This window comes from Urocitellus parryii, chromosome 4, assembly GCF_045843805.1.
Source record: "Urocitellus parryii isolate mUroPar1 chromosome 4, mUroPar1.hap1, whole genome shotgun sequence".
Lineage (NCBI taxonomy): Eukaryota > Metazoa > Chordata > Mammalia > Rodentia > Sciuridae > Urocitellus > Urocitellus parryii.
In genome coordinates, this window is record NC_135534.1 from 62,411,300 (window position 1) to 62,438,673 (window position 27,374).

The following is a 27,374-nucleotide window of genomic DNA, read 5'->3' on the forward strand; positions in this document are numbered from 1 at the left end:
TAAGGTCTCCAACTGATTAATAAGTCACCCACATAATGAAGGGTATTCAGCTTTACTCAAACTCTTATCAATTTAAAGGTTAATCTCATCTAAAAAATATTTTCACAGCAACAATTAAACTGGTATTTGATCAATTATCTGGGTACTATTCTCTAGCCAGTTGACAAAATTAACCACCACAGATCCCTAGGCGCAGATCCTAAGCCAACCCACGTGCAGAAGAAATGCCCCAGCACAGGGCCATTTTGCAAAGACTGAGAGCTCTAGAAGTTCATGAAGTCTTTATCTAAACACTAACTGGACATATGCTAAAGAAATAGACCTCTATGAACATACATGACAAGGAATGATCCCTGCAAAAATAGTTCAGAAGAGTTTCAAAAACAGAATGCTATAATCTTCAACATCAACAAAGAAAATACCACAAAATAGCAAACCCTGGAGGAGGAGAATCTGATTTCCAGAATTACTTCATTATAATTGTCACATTCTCAATTTTCAACAATACACAAGGCATACAAAGAAGCAGAAAAACATTCAAGGAATAAGATCAATTGACAGAAACTATTCCTAAGGAAGCAAAGACATTGGACTTACTGGACAAAGACATAAAACAACTACTTAAAAAACTAAAGGAAAACATGGACAAATAAGTAAAGGAAATCAGGAAAACAACTATTAAGAAAACCAGACTATCAACCGACATAAGAATGACCAAAAAAAAAAATCTAATTCTGGAGCTGAAAGGTACAATAACTAAAAGGAAAAATTCACTAGATAGATTTAATAGATTTGCAGGAAGGATAATCATCGAGCTTAAAGATAGAACAACTGAAATTACTGAGTCTGAGGAATAGAAAGAGAACAAAATAAAGAAAATTGAACAGAGCCTAAAGGAACCTGAGAGCCAACATCAGATGACACAATAGATGAATTATGAGAATCCCATAAGAAGGAAAGGGGCAGAAAGATTATATGAAGATAAAATGGCCAAAAACTTCACAAATTTAATGGAAAACATGAATGTATAAATCCAAAAAGCCCACAAAATCCCTAAAAGGATAAACTCAGAGACCTATGCTAAGATATATTATAATGAAAAGCTATTAGAGTGGCTATTATTAAAAAATATGAAAAATTAAGAGTCATGCTTCACTGAGAAGTTACTATGCTCTCCTACTTCAACAGTACTTGGATAGAACCTGGTGGTTGATCCCAACCCTACCAGATCCCCATCCCAACAGCTGCTCAGAATCAGCAGCACTTCATAGCACTCTTAGACACCCCAGGCTTCCACTCAAAGAGCCATGCCTCTCAGCTACCCAACATGATGACCACAACCTCTTTTCAGAGGTACCAGAACTATCACCAAGAGGCTGCTATCAACCTCCAGGTCCACATGGAGCACTAAGCCTCCAACATCTACTACTTTGACCATGATGATATGGCTTTGAAGAACTACCAAATACTTTCTTCACCAATCTCATGAGAGGGAACATGCTGAAAAACCGAAGCTGCAGAACCAATGAGATGGCCAAATTTTCTCTCAGGATATCAAGAAACCATACTGTGATGATGGAGAAAGGAAGCTAAATGCAACAGAATACATGTTATACTTAGAAAAAAGTAAATCAGTCACTACTGAACTGCTACTGACAAAAATGACCCCCCACTAGTGTGACTTGAGACTCATTACCTAAATGAGCAGGTAAAATACATAAAAGAATTGGGTGATCATGTAATCAACTTGTACAAGGCAGGAGCCCTGGAATCTGGCATGGCAGAATATCTCTTTGGCATGCTTACCCTGGGAGATAGTGATATCAAGAACTAAGCCTTAGGCTGACTTCATTATAGTCACAGAGACTTCCCCGGTCACCAAGGCAGTATATGCATTTTGGAGTTACATTTAACTGTCCTATAAGTTGCACCAAAACATCCATTAATTTCTTTAATTGTACCATTCCTTTGAATAAAGAAACTTGGTACCATAAAACAAATAAATTATATGTATATAAAAAATTAACAAGTATAGATGAGAATGTAGAGAAAATGGAGCCCTTGCATATTGTGGGCAGAAACATAAAACATCATAGCTACTATGGCAAATTTTGGTAACTACTCAAAGTTAAAAAAGGAGAAAACAATCCAAATGTTCATCAATGGATAATGAATTAACAAAATATCTACTTATCTACACACACAAACAAAAAGAAATACTATTCAGCTCCTCAATGTGTGTATATAAATGTATGTTAGTATAAAATTCATTGTGTGTATGTGCATATATATATATATATATACATACACACATATACATATATGTATATATGTGTGTGTGGGGTATTATATATACGAATTTATATTTTTATGAATTATTATTATTATATTATATATATATTCAGCCTTTAAAAGGAATGAAATTCTGATACAAACTACAACATGGATGAACATTGAAAATATTATGCTAAGTGAATAAGCTAAATACAAAAGGACAAATAACATATTACATATATACGAGGAACCCAGGACAGACATGGAAACATAAAGTAGAACAGAGGTTACCAGAAACTGAGGGGGAGGGGAGAAAGAGGAGTTATTGTTTTTATTGGTACAGAGTTTGGAGTGATGACAAAGTCCTAGAAATAAGTAGTACTGACAGTCTCACAACATTGTGAGTATACAAAATGCCACTGAAATCTACATTTAAAAATGAACAATATGGTAAATTTTATGTCATGTGTATTTTACCATGGGGGGAGGAATACATTAACATTAGAATTCTATATTGAATATACTTGTCTTAAAATCTCCTCCCTAGACTTGCAAAGAACAGAAAATGTTTTTTCAGACTTGACTTTTGTATGAAAATAAACAAATAAATTAACTCACACAATCACTTAGAAATGTTTATCTTTATTTCAGAACGGACCTCATCTAGATAAAGGTCCTATCAGCACTTTTGATGGGTCATCACTCAGTTTTGCTTTTAGGAACCCACCACTGAAAGCAGCAAAACTAAGTCTCTTTAAACACATGGAGATCATCAGAAAAGGAGTGCTCTAGAGGGGTAACAAAACCTCACTAAATCACTTCCTATTTCCAAGATGACTTCTTTCTCATTCCTAAAACCTCTACTCTGGTCCCAACACAGCAATATTTTAAAAGAGCATTATCTTAATAGTATATAGAAAAAGTACTTTAAATCAATTACACTTTTGTGGCAATAAGGTCCAGCAAAGTCTTAACATCTCAAGCAAACCCACTACACCTATCTATGCTCAAGTAGTTTGGTTATGGAAGATGTGCTGGTCTCTTCTAAGCCTTTTCTCAGGATCCACACATGAGGCACTCATCTTTGTTCTCCAAAGAGCACACCATGGCTGCTGTGTTCCTCTCCTTCTCTTCTTCCTCTTTTGATACCTTTTCCTTATCTTTAAGCTTCTCCTTATTTAGAGTAAACTGAATAGGATTAGCTGCAGGTCTTGTCCTTAAGTAATACATCCCAGTTTTCAAACCCTGCAAGGGAAGTACATACAACTATTAGGAGAAATTTTGTGAGAACATCAGACATTCAAGATTAATGTTTAAAATACATTCCTACATGTCTATCAATTAAACAATAATATTTTAAATTTAAAAATACATTCCTATAAGCAGGACAAACTCTTCACTAAACTTGCAATTCTATCTCCTCTATGAAGTACTCCCCCAAATGCTTATTAGACAATCAGACTGCTATTGTTCCCTTCACCCTTAAAATGTTTACCTCTTTGGGAGGTAAACAATTTTTGTTTAATTGTCTTTACTTTTAAGTATATGACTTCCAACTGTGCCCAATACAACATATCTGCCTTAAATTAAGGACTAGATTATTTCTTCATATAATAGACTCTAACAACTCTGAAGATGAGGAGCACCACATTCAATTCAGTATCACCAGCACCAGCACATAGTAACTATTCAATAAGAGTTGATAAGAGTTACTATGCTGTTAAATAAGAAAACCAATTGATAATTCTATATAAATACTTATCATACAGCCAAGGAATAAGAATACATCCAGAATCATAGGACTTTACAGTTAGCAACAGGGGAAATAATTTAGCTTTTACAATGTAAATAAAGTGGGGAAACAATGGATATTTTTGAATAGTGGATTGACCAAAGCAAAATTTTACTTTAGGAATGTTAACAATGCACAAAATGGACTGTTACAGAGATACTACAGCACAGAGATCAGTTAAGAATAATGGCAAATAAAGAATGAAATAATGGCACTTGCTAGAAATAGATAGAAGTAGAGAACATTATGCTAGGAAAAATAAGCCAGTCTCAGAAAGTCAAGGATGAACTTTTTCTCTCAAATGTGGAAGCCAGAGCAAAATAAGAGGAAAGCAGGGGTGAGGTAGGGGTAAGGAATCTCAAAGAACTAGAGGAGAGATCAGTGGAATTGAGGAAGGGGACTAAAGGAGAAGGAAAGATGGAAAAAGGAGGAATTGTGGAATGAAAATGACAAATGAAACTGACACTATGTACATAAATGAATACATTACAGTGAATTCTACCTTTATGTATACCCATAAAGCACCAATTTACAAAAAGAAAAACAGTAAATAAACAGAAGGAAAACCGTTAGAATAGAGGAAAAGGAATGTGAGGGTGGGGAAGAAAAGAGGGAATACTAGGGACTAAAATGGAGTAAATTATCATGTATGATTGTGTCAAAAATGAACCCCACTATTATATGCAGCTATAATTCACTAATAAAAACATTAAAGAAAAGAAAAATGGCAGTGGAAAAGGAAATAAGATATTCAAGAGGCAATACAAAGGAACAACCAACCTAAGTAACTGCATGTACAGTCAAGGAAGGGAGGACCATAAGCAATTCCAAGTTTTCAAATCTAAGAATGAAATAATCCTAACTGAAACAAAATCCAAAGTAAGAGCTTGATCTGGTACAAAAAAACATGGGTTAGATTTAACACACTGGATTTAAAGTGAAACTTCCAAGTGGCGATATTCAGTCAGTGGCTAGAATATAAAACTGTTCCAATTCCCAAATATCCCAAGTTGGCAATTAAGTCCTCCTTGATTTCCTCTACCAACCTGCTTCCAGCCATAGAAGTGCATACTAGTGAGTTTGCCATAGTTAGGTTCAGCAATATGTATGTTCAAAGACTGGCTTTGATCGATGAAAGCACCTCTCTCTGCTGCCATTTTGAGAACAGTTTTCTGAGAGATTTCCCACACAGTCTTATAAAGTTGCTTAAGGTCATCAGGAATTTCTGGTATGTTCTGAAAAAAGGAAGCCAAATGTTTGTACTACTTCAGTTAAAGAAAGCAGTATGACTACCAGAATAACAATGCAAGGGTCTGGACTTCCTGACTACTCTGACCCTACTATTCATCTTATATCATATGATATGATCTTCATCAAATTTGCCAAAACCATTTAACTCTTCTTTAGAAAATCCAACAAAACCCCATTAACCAACCAAATATCAATCTGGTGGTGGTAATTTAAGCATTCATCTTTAACTGGTTTATGGCCAAAACATTCATTATTCTAGCAGCATTTTAAGGAAGGAAAATTCAGAGCTAAGCAGAACTAAATGACCCTTGAATTTTGCAAAAAACACAAATATTCAGAATTGTAACTCACAGCAACATGATCAAAGGATCTACGAACTCCAATTTGAGTCCAAATAAATCAGTTTATCTTTGGACAAGAATTAACTTGTGTTAAAATACACAGATTCTGTCACTAAAAATAGAAGGGTTATAGGACTCTTTATATGATGTGTGCCAAACATACCAATGTTTAGCCAGAGCCCTCTCTCCACAAAAAACATTTCTTGATGTTCAGCTGTAAATATTTAGTTTATAAACACAATTTGATGCCTTTTGGACTACCAATTATGTATCTCTATCATGCTTCTTTTTAAGTTTAACTCCTTCTTAATTTCAGATTTTTTATTAGTGAGCCCCAAATTTTGAGGCATTCTGGAATCACCTAGAGAATCTTTATGCTTGGCTCCTACTTCCAAATATTCTTATTTATATGATAGGACAGGAGATCTAAACTTCAGGATTTTAAGTTTCCCAATTATATACAAATAATTCAGAACTTCTGCTTTCTAATATTGCACAAAAAAACAAGATAAAGATGTGAATACATGCTATTTAAAGGTGTGTATAATCCTAGCACAACACACAGATGAACACAACAAATAGCCATTTTCATCTCCATTGTCTGGCATAAATGAAGAGGCACCAAAGTGTTCATCCTAGCTCCTGAGGAGCATGTTTCATTCTCATTCTATACCTGAATAGAGCCATTGCATGCAATAATCTGGTTTTTCATTTCTTCATTCCATAAACCCCGCTCAGTAAGATCTTTCAATAAATGAGGATTTACAATCTGAATGAAAAAGCAGAAAAAAATGTGAATAAATAAATGACAGAACCTACATTAGAACACAGGCCTACAACTCAAAGTAAGTAAGATCACTGAAGAATTATGTAACATTAGATGGCTTGGTAAATTAAATTTTTCACAAAATCGAGAGGCCATTCCACTATATAAAAGCTATATTCCCTTAAGATCTTGACATTTGGGCTGGGGTTGTGGCTCAGTAGCAGAGCACTTGCCTAGCATGTGCAAGGCGCTGGGTTCGATCCTCGGCACCACATAAAAAAAAAAATCTTGACATTTGTAACTTGAGAAACATTATGGTAATCATTATACAATGTACGCATATGTCAAATCATCAAATTGTACACTTTGGATATATACAATTTTTGTCAATTACACCTCAATAAAGCTGAAAAATTTTAGTTAAAAAATATATATGGGGGGCTGGGGTTGTGACTCAGCGGTACATTGCTCGCCTAGCACGTGCGAGGCCCTGGGTTTGACCCTCAGCACCACATATAAATAAATGAAATAAAGGTATTGTGTCCAACTACAACTGTATATATATGGCATTTGCAAAAGTGAAAAGAACTAACATTGCCTAAGCTGGGTCAATCTATACAGATTGATTCTTTTTTGTTTTTTCTAAATATAATAAATAAGTTTAAAAAATTAGAAATGTATCCTCCCTAAACCTTAAAAAAATTTATTTCAGAATATGTAGAAATTCTCTCTCTCTCTCTCTCACACACACACATACACACACACACACACACACACACAAATTAGTGGTTCTCAGTCCTAGCTGCATGTAAGAAACATTTGGAAATTAAAAAAAAAAAAAAAATCCAATCCTAGTTCCACCCACCAGAAATTCTAATTAATAACAAAGTCTGAAAAACAGTCTTAAATAATACTTTTATATACATCTTTAGTATCCCAACTTAAGTACCTGAGATTGTAGCACACAGCACCATAATCATAAATAACTAACAATCATGTGAACTCTAATATCAAGTTACTTTTATACTTAGCCGCATCATTCATTCTTTGAATAGCATTTATTAAATGCCTATGATGGGGGCTATGGCTGTGGTTCAGTGGTAGTGTACTTACCAGGTATGTGTAAGGCACTAGGTTCGATTCTCAGCACCACATATAAATCAATAAATTAAATAAAGATCTATCAACAATTTAAAAATATTTTTTAAAAATGCCTATAACGTATTGAAACAACATTCAACAATGAGATGAACATGATACTCTGTATCAAAGCTTTGCCCAAACTAAGAAAAAGGGGCATACTAAATGTGAGTGAGCATTTACTCCCAATATTAAGCCTTTAAAAGATCTTCCTGTAAATCTGGTTGGGAATTTCTCACCTGAAATTCTCCTGACAAGACTCTGCGAGTATAGATATTGCTGGTGTAAGGTTCAATGGACTCATTATTCCCCAGGATCTGAGCAGTTGAAGCAGTAGGCATCGGGGCAATAAGTAAACTGTTTCTTACACCATACCTAAAGAAAAGGAGATTATTAGTTGCTGGTGCTAAAGCTACAATCTGCCGGGAAGGCAGCTGTTTACATTACTGTAGTATATGCAGATTCTGGGAGGAATATCGTACATGCCTTTAACTCCCATGCTGAATTTTGAAAGATACAGTTCCATAGTACAGACAATGCTGTTAAGTCATCCATTTCTTTCTTTTCTCTTTTTGTACTAGGGATTAAACCCAGGGGACACTTAACCACTAAGCCACATCCCCAGCTCTTTTTATTTTTCACTTTGAGACAGGGTCTCAGTAAGTTGCTTAGAGCTTCACTAAGTTGCTGAAGCTGGCTTTGAACTTGTGATTCTCCTGCCTCAGTCTCCTGAGTCACTGGGATTACAGGCATGCACCACCATGCCCAGCACTCATCCATTTCTTAACACCTGACCCCTAACAGAACTCACACAATTTTTATTGTTGGCAATCCTTATCATGTCGTAACTTAAGCTACTTGCATTGTGGTACTTAGGAATCAGAGCACTTGCCCAAAGAAATACTCAAATCAGTATTCAAGAGTTTTACACTTATCTTCAGGTACATTTATTCATTCAATCCTCCCCTGTATTTTTAAGTGTGTTTTATTTCTGTATTAGAACCCTCAGGATACATAGATGTAAAAGTGGGCAAAACCAGACACTATCACCACAACTCTCCAATATTCTATGAAAAGGGAAAAGTTATGCTCAAAGTGTATTTCTGACTTTCCTTTACTAATTACAAATTCCTAAAGATTTAACATTTTTTAACTCAATGCCTGAAAAAGTATTTAAGGAAGACTATATAACGTAACACACTATGAAATCTTCAAACAGCCCCAGCCTCATCCTCCAAAGCTCCATCGAAGAGAGCCGTAACACTTTTCAGTGTCAAATAAAACTCTTTGCTCTGCAAACCTTTTCTATGACCCCTACCTTTACAGATTCATTGTATTACACGTCTTACCTTATTTAGTCTTAAATTTTTCTAACACAAAGAACATGTCTTTCCTACATTCTGTATCTACATATTCATACAGTGCTTAGCATAGAGTCTCAGATTCTGCTGGAGCTGTATTTCCATCTCATCCTGTTACTTTCCAGTTGTGGTCATCAAGCAAACCACCAATTATCTCTGTCTTTACTTTCTCATTTATAAAACAGCAATACCATCTGTCTATAGACAGGAAAATCCATACATGATGTATCCAAACCATAGAATCATTAAAAACATTAGGTAGATCTAGACATACTGAAAGATAAAGATCTCCAAAATAAAATATCACACAAAGGCTCAGACTATATCAAGTTGATCACATTCATTTGGTAAAACTGTCCATGTACACGAGCCTATCCATTAGTATATTGAAAATGGCCTAGAAAAATGCACATCATTAACAAAGGCAAAAGGAGCAAGTTATTCTCCCACGAAAGGAGTAAGTTATTTTTGTTTGTCTTGTTGGACAAGTGGATGACAAAAGAAGGGCTCTGACTTTTTTACTTCTGTAACTTAATTAATAATGAATGTTTACTCACATTAATTTTGAAATTTAAAGTCATATATTAAAAAAGTAACCCATAATGTTTTGAAAAATTAAAAAAGTAACAAATACAAAATGAAGTTCAGGTCCTTTTTTGTAAAAGCTGAATTTGTGTGTACTATATACCTGTACACATACATACTCACAGTAAAGTATGAAGAATGACAATTACCAAGGCGAAAAAAGTATCCTGGGGGAAGTGGTACTGGGATAATTTTCATTTTTCTCCCTTTCCACATGTATGTTTTTCTAAATTATCTAACATTTGTTTTTTTAAATAAGACAATTTAAAAGCAAATATTAATTTTTAAAAGAATATTTTAAAGCTATAGCTTCCTTTTCCAAACATTCAACACTTTGCATGTACATTAACTCATCATAACAGAAAACAAAAACAATTTGTTTTATTATTCACTCAGCAAAACGTTTCACTTGCCCACAAACTGCTTAAGCTCATCAGTGAAAAGACCTACAAAGACTCAAAATTTGGTGCTGGAGACTAAAATCAGGGCCTTGCACATGGTGGATAAGGACTCTACTAATGAGTAATTATCCGAAGCCCTAAAGACTCAAAATTTTTTCTCTCATACACATTAACACATTACTCTACAAAAGCTTTTCTAAAATTCCTATTTTTTTCCTATAACAATCAATTCAAAGAAAAGCCATTTATAAACCCGATGTGGTTAAGCAATAAATAGACGCAATGGGACACAACTATAATCCCAGCAGCTCGGGAGGCTGAGGCAGGAAGATCGTGAGTTCAAAGCCAGCCTCAACAAAAATGAGGCACTAAGCAACTGAGTGAGACTGTTTCTAAGTAAAATACAAAAAAGGGCTAGGTATTTGGTTCAGTGATTTAGTGTTCCGGAGCTCAATCCCTAGTAACCAAACCAAACCAAACCAAACAGGCATATTCGAAAAAGTAAAGCTTCAATGAGAAAAAGAATTACCTAAATAAGTGTTAAGCCCCTAAAACAAGATCAACTAATAATACCTACTATGTATTAAAATGCTTTCACTATGCCAAACAACTTGCAGGTTACTATACATTTTCTTGCTAAGTTTGTTTCTAAAAATTGGCTGAGATAGTTCACTTTAGCCCCATTTAAAAGAGGAGAAAATATTAGTTTTAGATAGAATGATACACTTAACTTCTGAAGAGTGAGAAAAACCCGAGTCCTCTTTTTTTAAAAAATATTTATTTATTTTTTAGTTTTCAGCGGACACAACATCTTTGTTTGTATGTGGTGCTGAGGATCGAACCCGGGCCGCACTCATGCCAGGCGAGCGCACTACCGCTTAAGCCACATCCCCAGCCCCCGAGTCCTCTTGATTCCAATGCAACTTTACATCTTTTTACTTACTTTGCAATCTTCTCTTTGAGAAGTTTCCAGTCCCATAGGTCTGTGGGAGTAACATTCCACATATCATACTGAAGAATCTAAGGAATAAACAACCCAAGTTTATATTGTCACTCTAAAGCAATTTAAAACTAACAAAAACAAATAACTGCCATTTCCACCATAAATGGTGCTTTCCACTCTGCCTGTGTAAGAAATACAAGATCCAAAAAACTGGACAAACTGCCTTGTAGTCATATTGATCAGAAGCAGGCTAAGAAAACTGGTTAAGGTCTTCTTTTTTCCATATCCCTGTTGAGTCTTCTCAGAAAGCCCATATCATATCCACAAGCCAGGTAATCAACATTCATAAAAGCATGTTGTTGAGATGCACTTTACATTAACAGTATTATTCTAACCTTATCTTCATTGCCATGATCTGTTTATTTAGCTGAAAACACCACTTCTCAAACAACCATACATTTTACCTCCTAAATATCTACAGAAATGCTGGAACTAAAATTTTACAGAGAAGAAAATCACACTATTGATAATAAAGGCAATGTGGAAAGCAGAGTTCTAAGATGGCTCCCCAAATTCCCAGTCCCTTTTGCAGAGGCCACATTTAATTTCCACTTGAATATGAACAGAATCTGAGAAGGTAATGGATGTCACTCCTGTGATCATGACAAAGGTGAAAGATTTCCACAGTTGTAATTGAGATTTCAAATAAGTTGATTTTGATTTAAACAAAAGGGAGGACCTGACTTATCAGATAGAAGCCCTCATAAAAAGAACTAGACTAGGTCTTTTGTGTAATGAGAGGCAGACTTCCCACTGGTCTTGAAGAAGCAAGATGCTATAGGTTCTAGAGCTACAAAGAAATGAATTCTGCCAACACAGGTGAGCTTGAAAAAGGACACTTATGAGACCCACAGAAGAAGGTCATCTAAGCCAACCCTGAACTCCTGACTCCTGTAAACTGCCATATAATGAATGTATATTGTTTTAATCCACTAAAATTAATAATAGAAAACTAACACAGTAAGTATCCCGGTAGATATTCTAAGTCATTTTAGCAATAACCAGTTATAAATGTAAGAGATTAGAAGAGTATCCTTATTACTCTGGAAGACAAAAATACTGTAGTTTTCTATAGCTGATATAATAATTAACCAACTATAAGGGAGGAGGGACGGGATAAAGAAAGACAATAGAATCTGACCTAAGTTTCCTATGTACATATATGAATACACCACAGAGAATCTCACCATCATGTACATCCACAAGATGCTAATTAAAAAAAAAAGAGAGAGAGCTATAAGTAAATAACAGAAAGATTAGTAGAGGGAAGAGAACAGGGGGAGGAAAGAGTGGAGAAAAAGAGGAAGCACTGGGATTGAATCAGAAAAAATCATATTTGATGCTTTTATAGTTATGTTGAAATAAACTTAAATGTTATGTGTAACTAAAGAGAACAATAAAAAATGATGTCATCAAAAACATTTCACATTTTAGTAAAGATTGTAGGTATTAGGCTAGGGATGGCAATGATAATTATCTTTACAGCGTAACAATCCGTTTTATATTTTTAAATTAAAATTTGTATTTCATTGTCTTTCAAAAACAAAACAAAAAAAGAATCCTAAGGTGAATTAAACCATGAATTGAGATAAAATGTTGACTTTGATCCATGTTATTTTTGGAAACAGCTTTTCTTTCTAAACTATTCATGATCAAGTAGATCATTTTATCTCTAAAAATAAATTAAAAATAACAAATATTTATTTTTTTCATGCTTCTGGAAGACAGAAACTCCAAATCAAAGTTGGGAGGGTCATACTCACTCCAGAGAGTCTGTCCCTTCCCTATTCTAGTTTCTGACTGTCAGCATCTAATATGTAGTAGAGCCAGGATTCAATCTTTAAACATTGGCACTTTAAGATATAAATTAGCCCTTTGCTCATTTATTGTTAATTGGGAAACAAGATAATGATTTTGGATAAGACTTGAATTTAAATTCTACTATCAACTAGTAATGTGGCATTCCTGGGCTTCTGTCTATATCACTGTAATCTCCACCTCTAAGGTCATGTTGCTTCCCCCTTTTCTCTCTGTTTCTTGCAAGACAACCATTATCAGATTTAGGGACCACCTCCATAATCCAGAATGACCCACATCTCAACAACCTCAATCTCATCTGCAAAGACCCTTTTGGAATCTAGGAATTATAATTTGGACCTATCTTTTGGTGTCATGATTCAGCCCATTAAATGTACTCACAAGAAAAAGAAAAATCCATCCATATACTTACTCCTTTGCTTACTGGAGAACCCTCATAGGTTTCATATGGGCCATGCTCCTTTGCTAGGTCACAGCTGGCTTCCAGGGCTCCATAATAAATAGTTTCAAAGATCTGCTTATTCAATAACTGGGCCTCTGAACTCTCAAAAGGATATCTCATCAGGATAAAAGCATCTGCCAGACCCTGAACCCCAATTCCAATAGGGCGATGGCGTTTATTTGATAAGTATGCCTTTGTGCCAACAGATTAAGAGAAAAAAAAGAGAAAACATCATTGAACACAAAATCTAACATTCTGTACCAAAAACATTTGTTTCCTCTTCATTTCTAACATTTAAATTATGATTTGCAGATCATAATAAACTCCCTCTACCTTGGTTATTAATAATAAGCAAAAAAAATATATTCATACCTCTGGGACAGGATAGTAGTTTATATCAATAATTTTATTCAAATTCCGCACAACAACTTTAGTGACTTCAGCCAATTTCTTAAAGTCATATGTGTGTTCTGATGTGACATACATATTCAGGGCCAAGGAAGCCAAGTTACAGACTGCAACCTGGAATGCAAAGAAAAGAAATCAAGAATTACACAATTTTTATTTCTTCTCTCTATGCCAATGATACCACCATTAGCTTCTAACACTCCCAAATATTAAAGTTTTAAATTTTTATCTTAGACTTCTCTATCATTCATCAGTACATTTCTAAATCCCATTGATTCTATCTCTTGAATATATAGTCATCTATGTGAGTTGTAACACACACCAGTGAAATAAGATGAAAAGAGAATTCTATGTTCCATAGTACAGAGCCAGGCATATATCACACTGTGCTATAATTTTTTTCTGTATACCTATCTCAGTATTTAGTAGATGTGCATAATCCAATCAATATGGCAGCTAGTTAATAGATTAAAAGCCAGGAAAGGTGGTGCATGCTTGTAATCCTATCAACTCGAGAGGCTGGATTACAAGTTCTGAGACCAGCCTCAACAACTTAGTGAGGACTTAAGCAACTTAGTGAGATCCCTCTCAAAAAAATCAATTCTCAGTTGTGCTATTTTATTTCAAGTGCGCAAAAGCTACAACATATCAAACTTTTCCATTACTGTGGAAAGCTCTTTCAAAACACACATCCATCTCACCCTCACTGACATTCTGACAACACAGGATCCAAATTTGTGGATTTCGAAAAAGATCCCCAGATGAATCCCTTACTAAATTACACTAGATAGTGAGCTACTTTTTTAGGCAGATATTGTAACTTTTTCTTTTTTCTGGGTACTGAGAATTTAACCCAAAGTACCTATAGTAATGAGCTATGTCCTGAACACTCTCCCCCTACTTTTTTTTTTTTTAAAAAGAGCATTAATTATACTTAGTATTTGGGTACATTCTGACAGAATCATACATGCAAGGAATATAATTTCAATCCCCATTACCCACCTTTCCCTTCTACCCTACTGATTTCCCTTTCACTTCCTTCTTCATTTATTTACTTATTTATTTTGTGCCAGGGATTGAACACAGGGCTGCTTAACCAATGGGCCATGTCCCCAGCCCTTTTCTAAAATGTTTTATTTAGAGACAGAATCTCGCTGAGTTGCTGAGGGCCTTGCTAAGTTGCTAAGGCTGGCTTGAACTTGTGATCCTCCTGCCTCAGCCTTCCGAGCTGCTGGGATTAGATATGCACTACCGTGCCCAACTCTTATTTTTTATTGGTACTTTCTACACATAAAGAAATTCCTTTGGTACATTTATATATATATTCATATAACATGATTTTGTTGTTTATTCCATATTTCCTCCCCATTCCTACCCCCCTCTCATTCTCTTTCTTCTACTCTACTGGTCTTCCCTTTATTTTTATAGTATCTAATCCCCCACCCACCACCCTCTTTCCCTTATTTTAATCTGGCTTTCACACACAAAAGAAAACATCTGACCCTTTATTTTCTCAGTCTGGCTTATTTCACTTAGTATGATGTTCTCCATTTCCATTCATTTACCAGCAAATGTCATTTCGTTTTTCTTTATGGCTAAGTAAAACTCCACTGTGTATACATAACACATTTTCTTGATTCATTGATCTCTTGACTGGGATCTGGGCTGATTCCATAATTTGGCTATTGTAAACTGTGCTGCTATAAACAGTGGTATCACCACACTAGGCTGATTTTAGTTCTTTTGGATATACCAAGCAGTGGAAGAGCTGGGTCATGTAGTGGTTCCAATCCTAGTTTATTGAGCAATCTCCATACTGCTTTCCAGGGTAGCTGTACTAATTTTCCCCAGTCCTATTTTATTTATTTATTTATTTAAATTTTTAAGACGGTGCCTTAGTATTTTGCAGAGGGTCTCACTAAATTGCCAAGTCTGGTCTCAACCTTACAATCCTCCTGCCTCATCCTCCTGAATCACTCGGATTACAGGCATGTGCCACCATGGCGAGCCTTACCACTCCTTATGTTTTTAACACTAGCACATCTGGTATACCTTTTTTTCCATTTTGATTATGATTGTCCCAATCCAGGATCTCAAAGCCTCTCATCTGGAATACTAAAACAATTTCCTAACTGGATTCTCTGATGCTCTTCCCATCTACTCTATTCTACACTCCTGCCAAATACCCATTTTTAAAATAGAGTTTGGTTCTTAAAAGTCTGATAAATGCTAGGGAAAAAAAAGAGAATGATGAAGGGGCATCATTTTTAAGGAGAATTGTCAAAAAGGCCTCATGAGAAATTAAGGGGTTGGAAAGCAAGATATATGGATACTGGGGAAAAAGAGTGTTTTAACATTTAAGGTAAAGAGCAAAAATCCTGAGGCAGGAGCATGCTTGACATGTGTGAGGAAGAAAATTATTAGGGCTAGAGCATTTGCAAAGTAAATGGATGAAGTTAGAGAAGATAATGCTAAGTGAAGTTAGCCAATCTCAAATAACCAAATGCCGAATGTTTTGATATAAGGAGGCTGATTCAGCCTCCTTATAGGGAGAGGGAGCATGAGAGACGAACGCTAGATAGGGCAGATGGGTTGGAGGGGAAGGGAGAGGGCATGGGTTAGAAATAATGGTGGAACTTGATGATCTTTATTATCCAAAGTACACATATGAAGACACAAATTGGTGTGAATATACTTTGTATACAACAATAGATATGAAAAATTGTGCTCTATGTGTAATAAGAATTGTAATGCACTCCGCTGTCATATATAAATAAAACAAAAAAGAACTCCGCATGTGTTGACAAGTCAGAGATTTGTGCAAATGATATAAAGTGATTTTTTAAAATATCACTCTAGCTTCTATAAAATAATCTAACCTGCAGATAGTTACTTGAGTATGTCAATTTCTTCCAACCAAATTATAAGGTTTTCAAAGGGCAGAGACTCAGCCACATTCATTTATATTTCCAGTGCTCTTAGTACAATATTTTATATATACCTGGTGCTTAAATTTTTAATTAAACTGTAACCTCAGCAGTGTGTTTAACTCATTTCCCATTAATTCTAACTTTTCATTTGAATTTTCTTTGTTAAAGTCCTAGAATCAAGGATCTCATCCTTCCTCTAGTTTCTAACCAACATCCAATCAGCCTGACATACAACTACTACAACAACCTCCTCAGGTTAAACTCTAACTTCTCTCACACCAAAATGCTGTATACCCATAATCTAGAACCATCTTTCTCATGTTAGCATTTTTTTTTTCTTTTAGGAGAGAGTGAGGAGAGAGAGAGAGAGAGAGAGAGAGAGAGAGAGAATTTTTTTAATATTTATTTTTTAGTTCTCGGCAGACACAACATCTTTGTTTGTATGTGGTGCCGAGGATCGAACCCGAGCCGCACCCATGCCAGGCGAGCGCGCTACCGCTTGAGCCACATCCCCAGCCCTCTCATGTTAGCATTTTGATGGTATTTACCTATCAGAAATGTACCAGGGCTTCTTACTTCTGTGACATATTAGCTTCTACCTTCTATTTCTCTTCCTCTAGCAATAGCTATCTCTTAATATACCAAGTCTTAATATATCTGCTCCATCAAAACACTCAACACTCTTTATACAAAAACTAGCCCAATTTCTCATCCATCACATAAGGCATTCTTCCCAAACGGAAAGCTTTTTTTTTTGTGTGTGTACACATGTGTGTGTGTGTGTGTGTCAGGGGATTGAACCCTGGACCTCACGTCATTCACTCTACCCAATTTATATCCTCATTCCCAAAGCACTTAAAAAAAAAAAAAATCCTTGACTTTAGCCTTGACTCTTTTGTACAATCTCCCTAGAAATATGAGATTAGAATTTTGGCTCACCATTCTCTGAAGTATTCTACATGCTTATGCACTTTAAACTGAATAAACATTCTAATACATTTCTGTGGTTTTCCTAATCCATTATATATAACTATATAGTCCTATTTCTCAAGTAAGCATTATTGTAATGATGTGCTAAGAAAGCACTAACAGTCTTTCCCATATGGGTTAGACTGAATATTTACAGGCTCAGATAACACCTCTTCCTTCCTTTGTAATAAGTCTATCTTGTTTGTAATATTTCACTTTAAAACAAACAGAAAACTCATTTCACCCATCAAGTGAGGATCTCACTGAATAAATACATAAATAAAATGTTTCTCTCAGTACTCTAGGCATTCTTACCTACCTCATCTTTGCTGGTATACTCCACTATTTCTGTGCACAGGTTGCTGCACTTGATGGTTCCCAGGTTCTGCTGGTTGCTCTTCCGATTACAAGAATCTTTGTAGAGCATGTACGGGGTACCTGTCTCTGTCTGAGACTCAATGATGGCATACCAAAGCTGCTGAGCTTTTACAACTTTGCGAACACGACCCTGTTTCTCATAACTAAAAGGCAAAGCTAGTATTATTTTAATATTCCCTAGGAAAATCTTTATTGCAGTTTGAAGAAACACACTAAAACATAATATTTTGCAAATTATTAAATTTTTACTAAGAAATATGATGTTCATTTTACTCCAGTAAAGCCACAAATGTCCCCCACTCAATACCTTTCTTTTTTCGTTTTTAATATTTTTAGTTGTAGATGGACACAATACCTTTATTTATTTATTTATCTAAATATTTATTTTTCAGTTTTAGGTGGACACAATATCTTTATTTTTCATTTATGTGGTGCTGAGGATCGAACCCAGTGCCTCACGCATGCCAGGCAAGCACGCTACCACTGAGCCACAACCCCAGCCCCAATACCTTTATTTAATTTACTTAATGTGGTGCTGAGGATCAAACCAAGTGCCTCATAGGCAAGCACTCAATCACTGAATTATGACCCAGCCCAATAATACCTTTCTTAATAAAAAGGAACAAAACTATAGTCAGACCTCTTAATACTGTGCTAATTTTAATGCACTATTAACACGTGTCCTAGTCATTCATGATTCCTACGTGTAATAAAAAGCATAAGTTATATTGTCAAAAGTACTGCATAACAGAGCGAAATAATTCCCTTGCTAGTCTTTGCCTTAATTTTATAAAGATCAATTTAAATGTCCCAAATTTTTAAGAAAGATAGAACCCAATTTTGGTGAAGAGTCAGGAAGTAAATCTCAACATACAAAATTATTAATCACAGTCTCTCTTAGATGTTTTCATAGAGTCCTAAAAACAGGCTAATGACTAAATAAATACTTTTGATTGTAAGAGGAAACTGTACTTAAAATATTTATGACTTTCATATTTTTCTCATACCTTTCATATAACTTCTCAAATTCCTCTCCCCAAACCTCATCCAGACCAGGACATTCATTTGGACACATCAAAGACCAGTCCTATAAAAGAACCACAGATAAAAACTTCAAATAACCAAACATATCCCATCAGAAACACTGCAAGAATGTGGCTTTCATAGGTTCTCTTGGGAATTTGCTATAGAAATAATCATTTTAGAATTGGACATTACCTTATTGTGCATATATGATTACATGTCCTGTGTAACTCTACATCATGTAAACCAGACGAATGAGAAATTATACTCCCTTTATGTATAAGGTGTCAAATGCATTCTACTGTCATGTAGAACTAATTAGAACAATTTTTAAAATAAAAGAAATAATCATTTTAGGCTCAGCCCCCCAAATCTAGTTCTAACTGTTTATATATGATCTTTTCAGCATTTAGGTCAGGTAACATTTACTTTAGAGAACAGAAATGCAAGAAGGCAGGCATGTCATCTCTCAACTTGATCAGAATCTAGTTCTGCATGTAGGTCAGGCAGGATCTAACTTTTAAAGAACAGAAATACAAGAAGACAGGCATGGCATCTCTTAACTTGTTCAGAATGCCTTCTATGGAATCATACACAGGAGGCTTTTACCTACGTATGTCTTAAAATAACTGAAGATAAAGCTCTATGAATCAAGTTGCTACTACCAACAGGTACCTATCTCTCTTACCTGATTAGTCTCCACCCGTTTCATGAAGAGATCTGGAATCCAAAGAGCAAAGAAAAGATCCCTGGCTCGCTGCTCCTCCTTTCCTGTGTTCTTCTTTAAATCAAGGAACTCAAAGATGTCTAAATGCCAAGGTTCCAGGTAAATAGCAAATGCTCCAGGACGCTAATGGTAAATAAATCACCATTCTTTTTCAGAATTGGAATTTAACAAATTTCATATTTTCCAAAGGATTTTCATAACATTTCCTTATATCTTTACTATAATTAATGAATTAAGTGAAATGATACAAATCAAAGCACTTAGAAAATTTAAAGTTGTAATATTTTGTTAGAATTCTAGGAGTAAAAAAGAACAACTGACATAAATGTAGCCCAGATCACTTTACGTCATCTGACCATGCACATAAAGTCCAAAGAAAGATGCAATATAACAGTCAGAAAGGTGAACTGTCTTATCAAGGTTGCCAAAGTTCAGCAGAGAAAAATTCATTAACTAATAGATGACTGGTGTGTATACCTATTCATAAGAAACAGATTTTAGCTGCAAACTATCCTGATAATAATCTTGGGTAAATTAACACAATACTCTCAACTCTACTACTCCTTCTATGAAAATCATAGTAGTTAGAAACATAATTGCACAATATATGGCTAAAGATTTTAGTTCTTATTTCCGTGACTTTCAAGTAACAGAGCATACCTTGTTTCCACCTTGATCCACATATCGAGCTGTATTGTTATATACTCTCAGCATTGGTACAAGACCATTAGAATTACCATTAGTCTGAAAAAAAGTAAAAAAAATAAAAGCATCTGGAGGAGACAGAGGGCTCAGCAAGGAAATGAACCAAAAGTGAACAAATCACTTCTAATTTTCATCAAAAAGGGTGCTTAAGTCTAAGTAACAATCTGTGAAGTTTCACTTGCTCTCCATTTCTACCTCTGCTATAAAAACATAATGCCCAACATAAAATCAACAAATGTTGCTGAATAAATTGCAATTAAATATTAAAATACTTTATGACATCCCTAATTTACAAAATAATAATTATAAGTCAAAAGAATCCAAAATTAGGGTTGCTAAATTTAAACGTTACAGCCTTCTAAAGGTCATTATGTAAAGATAAACTTTGAGTACAGTACAAGAATACAAAAGGGGCTGGGGCTATAACTCAATGGCAGAGTGCTTGCCTGTGTATGTGAAGCACTGGGTTCGATCCTCAGCACCACATAGAAATAAATAAAAATGGAGGTACTATGTCCACCCACAACTAAAATACATATATGAAAGAATACAAAAGCATATTACTACAATGTCTTTCCCAAAGGAGTTCAAGATAACTTATAATAAGAATAATAAGGGGCTGAAGTTGTGGCTCAGTGGTAGAGCACTTGCCTAGCACGTGTGAGGCACTGGGTTCGATTCTCGGTACCACATTAAAAAATAAATAAAATAAAGCCATTGTGACCACCTATAACTAAAAATATTTTTAAAATAAAAAGAATAAGAAGCAATGCATATATCAAGGCAATATGAGGTAAATAAAGAATCTCAGTAATAAATGGATTACAGAATGAAGCTAGGAAAATAGAGACTGTTATGACTTGAAGAGACATCTGACAATTCTTTAAAATAATCCTTCTAACCCCAAAGTAAGTCTTTTTTTTTTTCAATATTTATTTTTTAGTTGTAGTTGGACAGAATACCTTTGTTTTATTTATTTTTATGTGGTGCGGAGGATCAAACCCAGAGTCTCGCACGTACTAGGCGAGCACTCTACCTCTGAGCCCCACCAGGTGTGTAAAGGTTCTGTTTATATCAGCACCTCCAAAACACTACATAATTGAGTAGCTTCCTTCTACAACTTTACTCCATAGGGTTAAATATTTTTTCATTACAGATGAGACAAACTCAGAGATAAAATAACTGTCCCAAGGCCACATTACTAGTAAATAGTAGAGATAATTTAAATTCAAGTCTTACCCAAAATCATTATCTTGATTCCCAAATAACAGCAAACTAGCAAAGGGCAAGTTTATACCTTAAAGTGCCACTGTTTAAAGCTTGAATCCTGGCACTACTACAAATTTAAGTAACTGATCTCTGAATAAGAAACTTAACTTTCTAAGCTCAATTTCTTTATTTGTAAAATGAAAAAGCTAATGCCTTGACTCCCAAAATTACCATAAGAAAAAAAGTTCTTAGCATGCATAAGGAAAGTACCCATCTCATAGGGATGTAATAAGGATTAAATGATTAATTCATGTAAAATATTTATAATAGATACAGCACATAAAGAGTAATCAGAAAATGATTGTTGTTATAATTATTGCTATCACTGCTGAAAATGATAGTTGTTATAATTATTGCTAAAATAAATCAGAATTATAAATTTAAGCTAAAAAGGATCCTAGAGATTATCTAGTATAAACTAAACCTTTGAGAAGAGAGATGAAAATAAAGCCAGATATAAAATGACTCACTTCAAGTCACAATCACCTACTAATTAATGCCAGGTCTCCCAAACACTGGCATTATAAAATTATGCCCTATTTGACCATAAGTGTGATTGCTTTGGGATTTGAATAACCATTTCAAAAATCATACAACAGAAGCTTACCCCAGCAATGTAGCTGCCAGTAGCCCGAATACAACTCACAGCAACACCAATTCCCCCAGCAGACTTAGATATCAAGGCACACTGCTTTAGAGTATCATAAATGCCTTCAATGCTGTCATCTTTCATACTCAGAAGAAAACAGCTATGGGAAAAAAGTGACAACTCAGAGCAAGGAAATAAAGAAGACTCACATAAATGATTATACAATCCAAAGACAATAAATTGTATAAATGAAAGATTTAAAGTTTACAAGGTTCCTAAGAGTTTTTAGAAGGGGAAAAACAATCAAACAAAAAACCTTTACTGAATACAACAAACAAATCAATCTATCATATTATTTCAAAATTATCTTATTGTCCACTCTAGATATTAAGCCAAGAAAAAGTCCTATTGTTAAGTCTAAAATATTAGTTTAAATTTTTACCAGACTGCAAAATATCATTCATAAGCATATACCAATTTTTTCAACCTGTTAGTAGGCCAAGAAAAATTAAATACTTATGAAAAAAGAAACCTATATCCAGTGGTCAACCAATTCTTTGGTATGTCCACTAAAACTATAGCTCCTTTATAGTCTTTTATGGATGACTCCTCTAAAAAAATTTAATAAATATAAAGATGACCCCTCTATCTGCACTTTCGATCTCATCTTTCTGCCAATTCAGGAAACTCTACCAGTGATCCCTACACTGTCTTAAATATTCAACCACTCAAGTAGTTCTATTCACTGACTTTCTACTAAATATTCAGTGTAAGATTTAAAAGTAATATAACAAATAATTTGCACTTGCACTAAAGTTCAAGACTTCTGTGAACAGTCCTTACACAAAAGCATAAGGTGATGTGTTCAGAGTTATACCTGCAAAGACTATTTTCTTTATTGAGGTAATGTTTATAAGTTCTGTGGATTAGAACCTAATTATCTTTGGGAAGCCTCTTAAAACAATTTTTATTCTTTTGCTCTTCCCCATAAATAATAAAATCAGTATGATGAAATTTGGACTAAAATTACACTGAATCTTTAGATTAATCTGGGGAGAACTGACATCTTAAGAATATTGAATCCATTTATTAATATAAACTCACTCTCTATAGCGTCCTTCAATCCGGTTTTAGAGTATTCACCTTTAAAATCTAAACATCTTTAGGGGTTGAGGGTGTGGCTCAGTGTTCTATCACTTATCTTCTTTATATGTTCTCTGAGCATCTGAATGTATTATGAATAAACAAGCTGGCAAGCTAAAAGCCCTGGGTTCAATCCACAGTAAAAAAAAATTATGCCTTTTGTTATATTCTATTCCTAGGTCCCTTCTAGTAACATACATTTTCTAACAGCTATAAAAACTCAATTGATTAATAGTGAACTTATATCCAGGTATTTTTGCTGAAATCTCTCTTTTTTAAAATTTTTTATTTGGTACCAGAGATTGAACTCAGGGACACTTGACCACTGAGCCACATCCCAGCCCTATTTTGTATTTTATTTAGAAACAAGGTCTCATTGAGTTGCCTAGTGCCTCATTTTTGCTGAGGCTGGCTTTGAACTCTTGATCCTCCTGCCTCAGCCTCCTGAGCTGCTAGGATTATAGGATTGCACCACTGTGCCCAGCTGAAATCTCTTTTTAATTTTAATGATTTGTCTATAGGTTTCTCAAGTTTCCTATGTAAAAATAATATCTGAATCATTACAGTTTTCTTTCCTTGTTTCCAATCTTCTCTTTTTCTTATAATGTTGGCTTGGGCCTCCACTACTATGTTGAAAAAGAGATGACAGATTCAAGTTTTAGTGGGTACCTTTTTACCAAATTAAGAAAGTTCTTTTCCATACTTAAAGCATTTTATTAGGAAAGAGCATTAAGTTATATAAATGTTAATGAATTATATTAATATGTATTTTTTATATTGGTATACCCTTGCATCCCTGGGATAAACCAAGTAACTAATGACATTTTTCACATATTACCAAACTGTTAAACTTCCTTTTCTCAGCAAAAGGAATTATCATTAATCCTGTTACTTTACCCATGAACCCAGGAATCATACTGACCCATATTGAAAATATCATCAAATTCTGTTAACTTCACCTCCTAAATATGTCTTGAATCTCTCTACTTTTCTAAATATCTACTTTCACCTCCCTACTTTTCTAAGTATCTACTTTCACCTCCCTAATCCAAACTATCATAATTTCTTATATAAATTATTATAAAAGTCCCCCTAATTCTTGGCATTTACTTTTTCTTTCGCTGTTGTACCCAGGGACTTTCACATACTAAGCATGCACTAGACCACTGAACTATACACTCCTAGACCTACTTTTTAAAAAAATATAATTTATATCTAAATATAACCCACATACAGTTCTCTATTTAAAATATACTATTCAATAGCCTTTAGAACATTCAGCTGTACAACCACTACCACAATCAACTTTAGAAAATTTTCATTATTAGCATTTGTTCTCTCCAATTCATTTACCACGCAAAGATCTTTCCAGAATGCAAATCTCATGTATTCACAGAAGGCACTAATTTTTTATTGGTACATTATAGTTCTACATAATGATGGGATTTTTTATTACACATTTATATAGGCACACAATATAACAATACACTTTGGCCAATATCACTCCCCAACACTTCACCTCACTCCCCCACCCTACATCCCATTCCACTATTGATTTTTATTTTTATGAGATCTCTGCTCCTCAACTTCTGTTTTTTCCTCCTAGCTTCCACATGAGAGAAAACATATGACCTTTTCAGTTTGGCTTATTTCACTTAATATAATGATCTCAAGTTTCATTTATTTTTCTTTATGGCTGAATAAAATTCCATTGTGCATACATACCACATTTTCTTTATCCATTCATCTCTTGATGGATACGTAGGCTGATTCCACAGTTTGGCTATTGTGAATTAATTATGCTGCTATAAATATATGAAACTATGGTAATGACGACTTTAATTCTTTAGGATAAATACCAAGTGGTATAGCTAGGTCATACGTAGTTTCATGCCTAGTCTTTTGAGGAACACCCATTCTGATTTCCATAATGGCTGTAGTATTTTACAATATCTAATGGGGAATTTTTAGTGTTCCTTTTTCTCTACATCCTCTCCAGCATTTATTATTGTTTGTATTCTTGCTGACTACCATTCTGATTCAAGTGAGATGAAATCTCTCATAGCAGTTTTTTTATTTGCATTTCCTTATTTGTGAATGATTTGAACATTTTTTCATATATTTGTTGGCTATTTATGTTTCTTCTTTTGAGAAGAATCTGCTTAATTCATTTGCCCATTTATTAATTGATTTTTTGGTGTTAAGTTTTTTGAATTCTTTACATATTCTAGATATTAATCCTCTTTCAGAAGTTACTGAGTTTTATGGGTCCTATTGAGAAAGTCACTGTTTATGCCTGTATGTTGGAATGTTGACCCACATTTTCTTCTAGGAGTTGCATAGTTTGTGGTCTAAATTAATTTTTAATGTGATGAAACTTTTTTTTTTCTTACTTCCAAGTAAAAACCATTTCAAAAGATTAAAAGAAGCTATAGATGGTACATACCTAGAAAGTTGTATTTTCTTCTAGGAGTTGCATAGTTTGTGGTCTAAATTAATTTTTAATGTGATGAAACTTTTTTTTTTTTTTACTTCCAAGTAAAAACCATTTCAAAAGATTAAAAGAAGCTATAGATGGTACATACCTAGAAAGTTGTGGGCGGTTGGTACCAGCATTGAAGAGAGTGGGAGAAGCATGTGTAAACCACCTCTCAGAAAGAAGGTTATATGTTTCAATTGCAGCATCAATGTCTTCTTTATGAATCCCCACAGATACCCTCATCAACATATGTTGTGGTCTTTCAGCCACTATAAAAAAATAGGAGTTTTCATGTGATGGGATATACCAGAAAAACTAGGCTGAAATGTATTTTAATCGAAAAACAGAACACTAATAGAAACTTGGGAACACTTTGTACAAATACACAGAACAAATATCCATAAAATAAACCTAAGATTCTAATTGTTATTTAAAGTCTAAATGAAATTTAAGGCTAACAGTGCAAAGCTCTATATTCAATATAATGAACAGAAAATGTAAAACAAAAATTTTAATTTCTCACCTTTTCCATTGATCTTCAACAAATAGGACCGCTCCAGCGTCTTAAAAAAAAAAAAAAGCAAAGTGACCAAAAAATTTTCAGAGAACATATTTTAAGACTCAATGGATATAACACTCACAATAAGGTAATATGTTTAAGTATTCTCAATTTTTATAACTTTAAATAAAAAGAGTAGCACATTTACTCTTCTTAGTTTCAATCTAGAACACTGTCAATTGGCTCTTTTTTGTTTTGGCAAAGCTTGCATGAAAATTTCTGGAAAAAGCCAGCTTTGTATGTAATAGCATAAGTTTTGATATTCATTATTAACATTCTGTCATCATCACACTGCTAACATCTATAAAATACTTTTAACAGGCTAGGGACTAATCTAAGCAGCACATACTTAATTCTCAACAGAATTTGTTGAAATTTTTTATTATCCTCATTCTAAAGATGAGAAAATCAAAACAAAGAGGGATTAACTTGCTAATGAGAAATAGATTTGAATTCAGCTGTTTGACATCAACATTCAAGTTCTCAGTCACAACACTGTCAACACAAAAATACTTAGAAAAGCACTTTGCACATAGAAGAGATTCAATAAATAGTTATTGCAAAAACAGTGGTACAACATAATTCTGACAAATTATCTGCATAATTCCTTGGATAATCCAGAATATTTGGAAAATTCAAAAACTGTAAATGGATAAGCTATATTTGCCTTAATCAAACTACCACTATTACCTTTACCCCATTAATCCCCCAGGTTCATCTAAACAACTAAATGCCATTATAACATTATATCAAAACATAAACAAAATCTGTATTTCTTAATGTTAGGGAAGAATCCCCACTTATTTGAAACACATTATTTATTTACCTTAAAGCCAAAGTAATTGTAAGAGAAATCTCGGTCATAGATAATGGCAGAATTCAAGCGCTGATGGGGGTGAAAAAGAACCCATAATTAATTAAGACTTATTTTCATAAAATTTTTCAGTCGTGTCTCCAGAACTAAAATTGACATAGGATACAAAAGAGGTAATACAAAGTCTCACTGCTATAGAACAGAAAT

The 27,374-nt window shown here is 34.3% G+C and overlaps 1 protein-coding gene across 1 annotated transcript in view; it reads right to left on the reverse strand.

Moving 5' to 3' along the window:
* Positions 1–2,900: 2,900 nt before the first annotated feature.
* Rrm1 (ribonucleotide reductase catalytic subunit M1) overlaps positions 2,901–27,374 on the reverse strand; it is a 33,223-nt gene continuing 8,749 nt past the window's right edge. The window contains exons 5-19 of the mRNA XM_026400956.2: positions 27,180–27,239; positions 26,318–26,357; positions 25,901–26,063; positions 22,191–22,332; positions 20,270–20,353; positions 19,571–19,732; positions 18,867–18,946; positions 17,801–18,002; positions 13,547–13,696; positions 13,145–13,366; positions 10,855–10,931; positions 7,804–7,939; positions 6,332–6,427; positions 5,113–5,301; positions 2,901–3,519 (exon numbers count right to left, since the gene is read on the reverse strand). Coding sequence (XP_026256741.1) covers positions 3,331–3,519; positions 5,113–5,301; positions 6,332–6,427; positions 7,804–7,939; positions 10,855–10,931; positions 13,145–13,366; positions 13,547–13,696; positions 17,801–18,002; positions 18,867–18,946; positions 19,571–19,732; positions 20,270–20,353; positions 22,191–22,332; positions 25,901–26,063; positions 26,318–26,357; positions 27,180–27,239 — 1,992 coding nt within the window. The 3' untranslated portion in view covers positions 2,901–3,330. The remainder of the gene's footprint in view (positions 3,520–5,112; positions 5,302–6,331; positions 6,428–7,803; positions 7,940–10,854; positions 10,932–13,144; positions 13,367–13,546; positions 13,697–17,800; positions 18,003–18,866; positions 18,947–19,570; positions 19,733–20,269; positions 20,354–22,190; positions 22,333–25,900; positions 26,064–26,317; positions 26,358–27,179; positions 27,240–27,374) is intronic.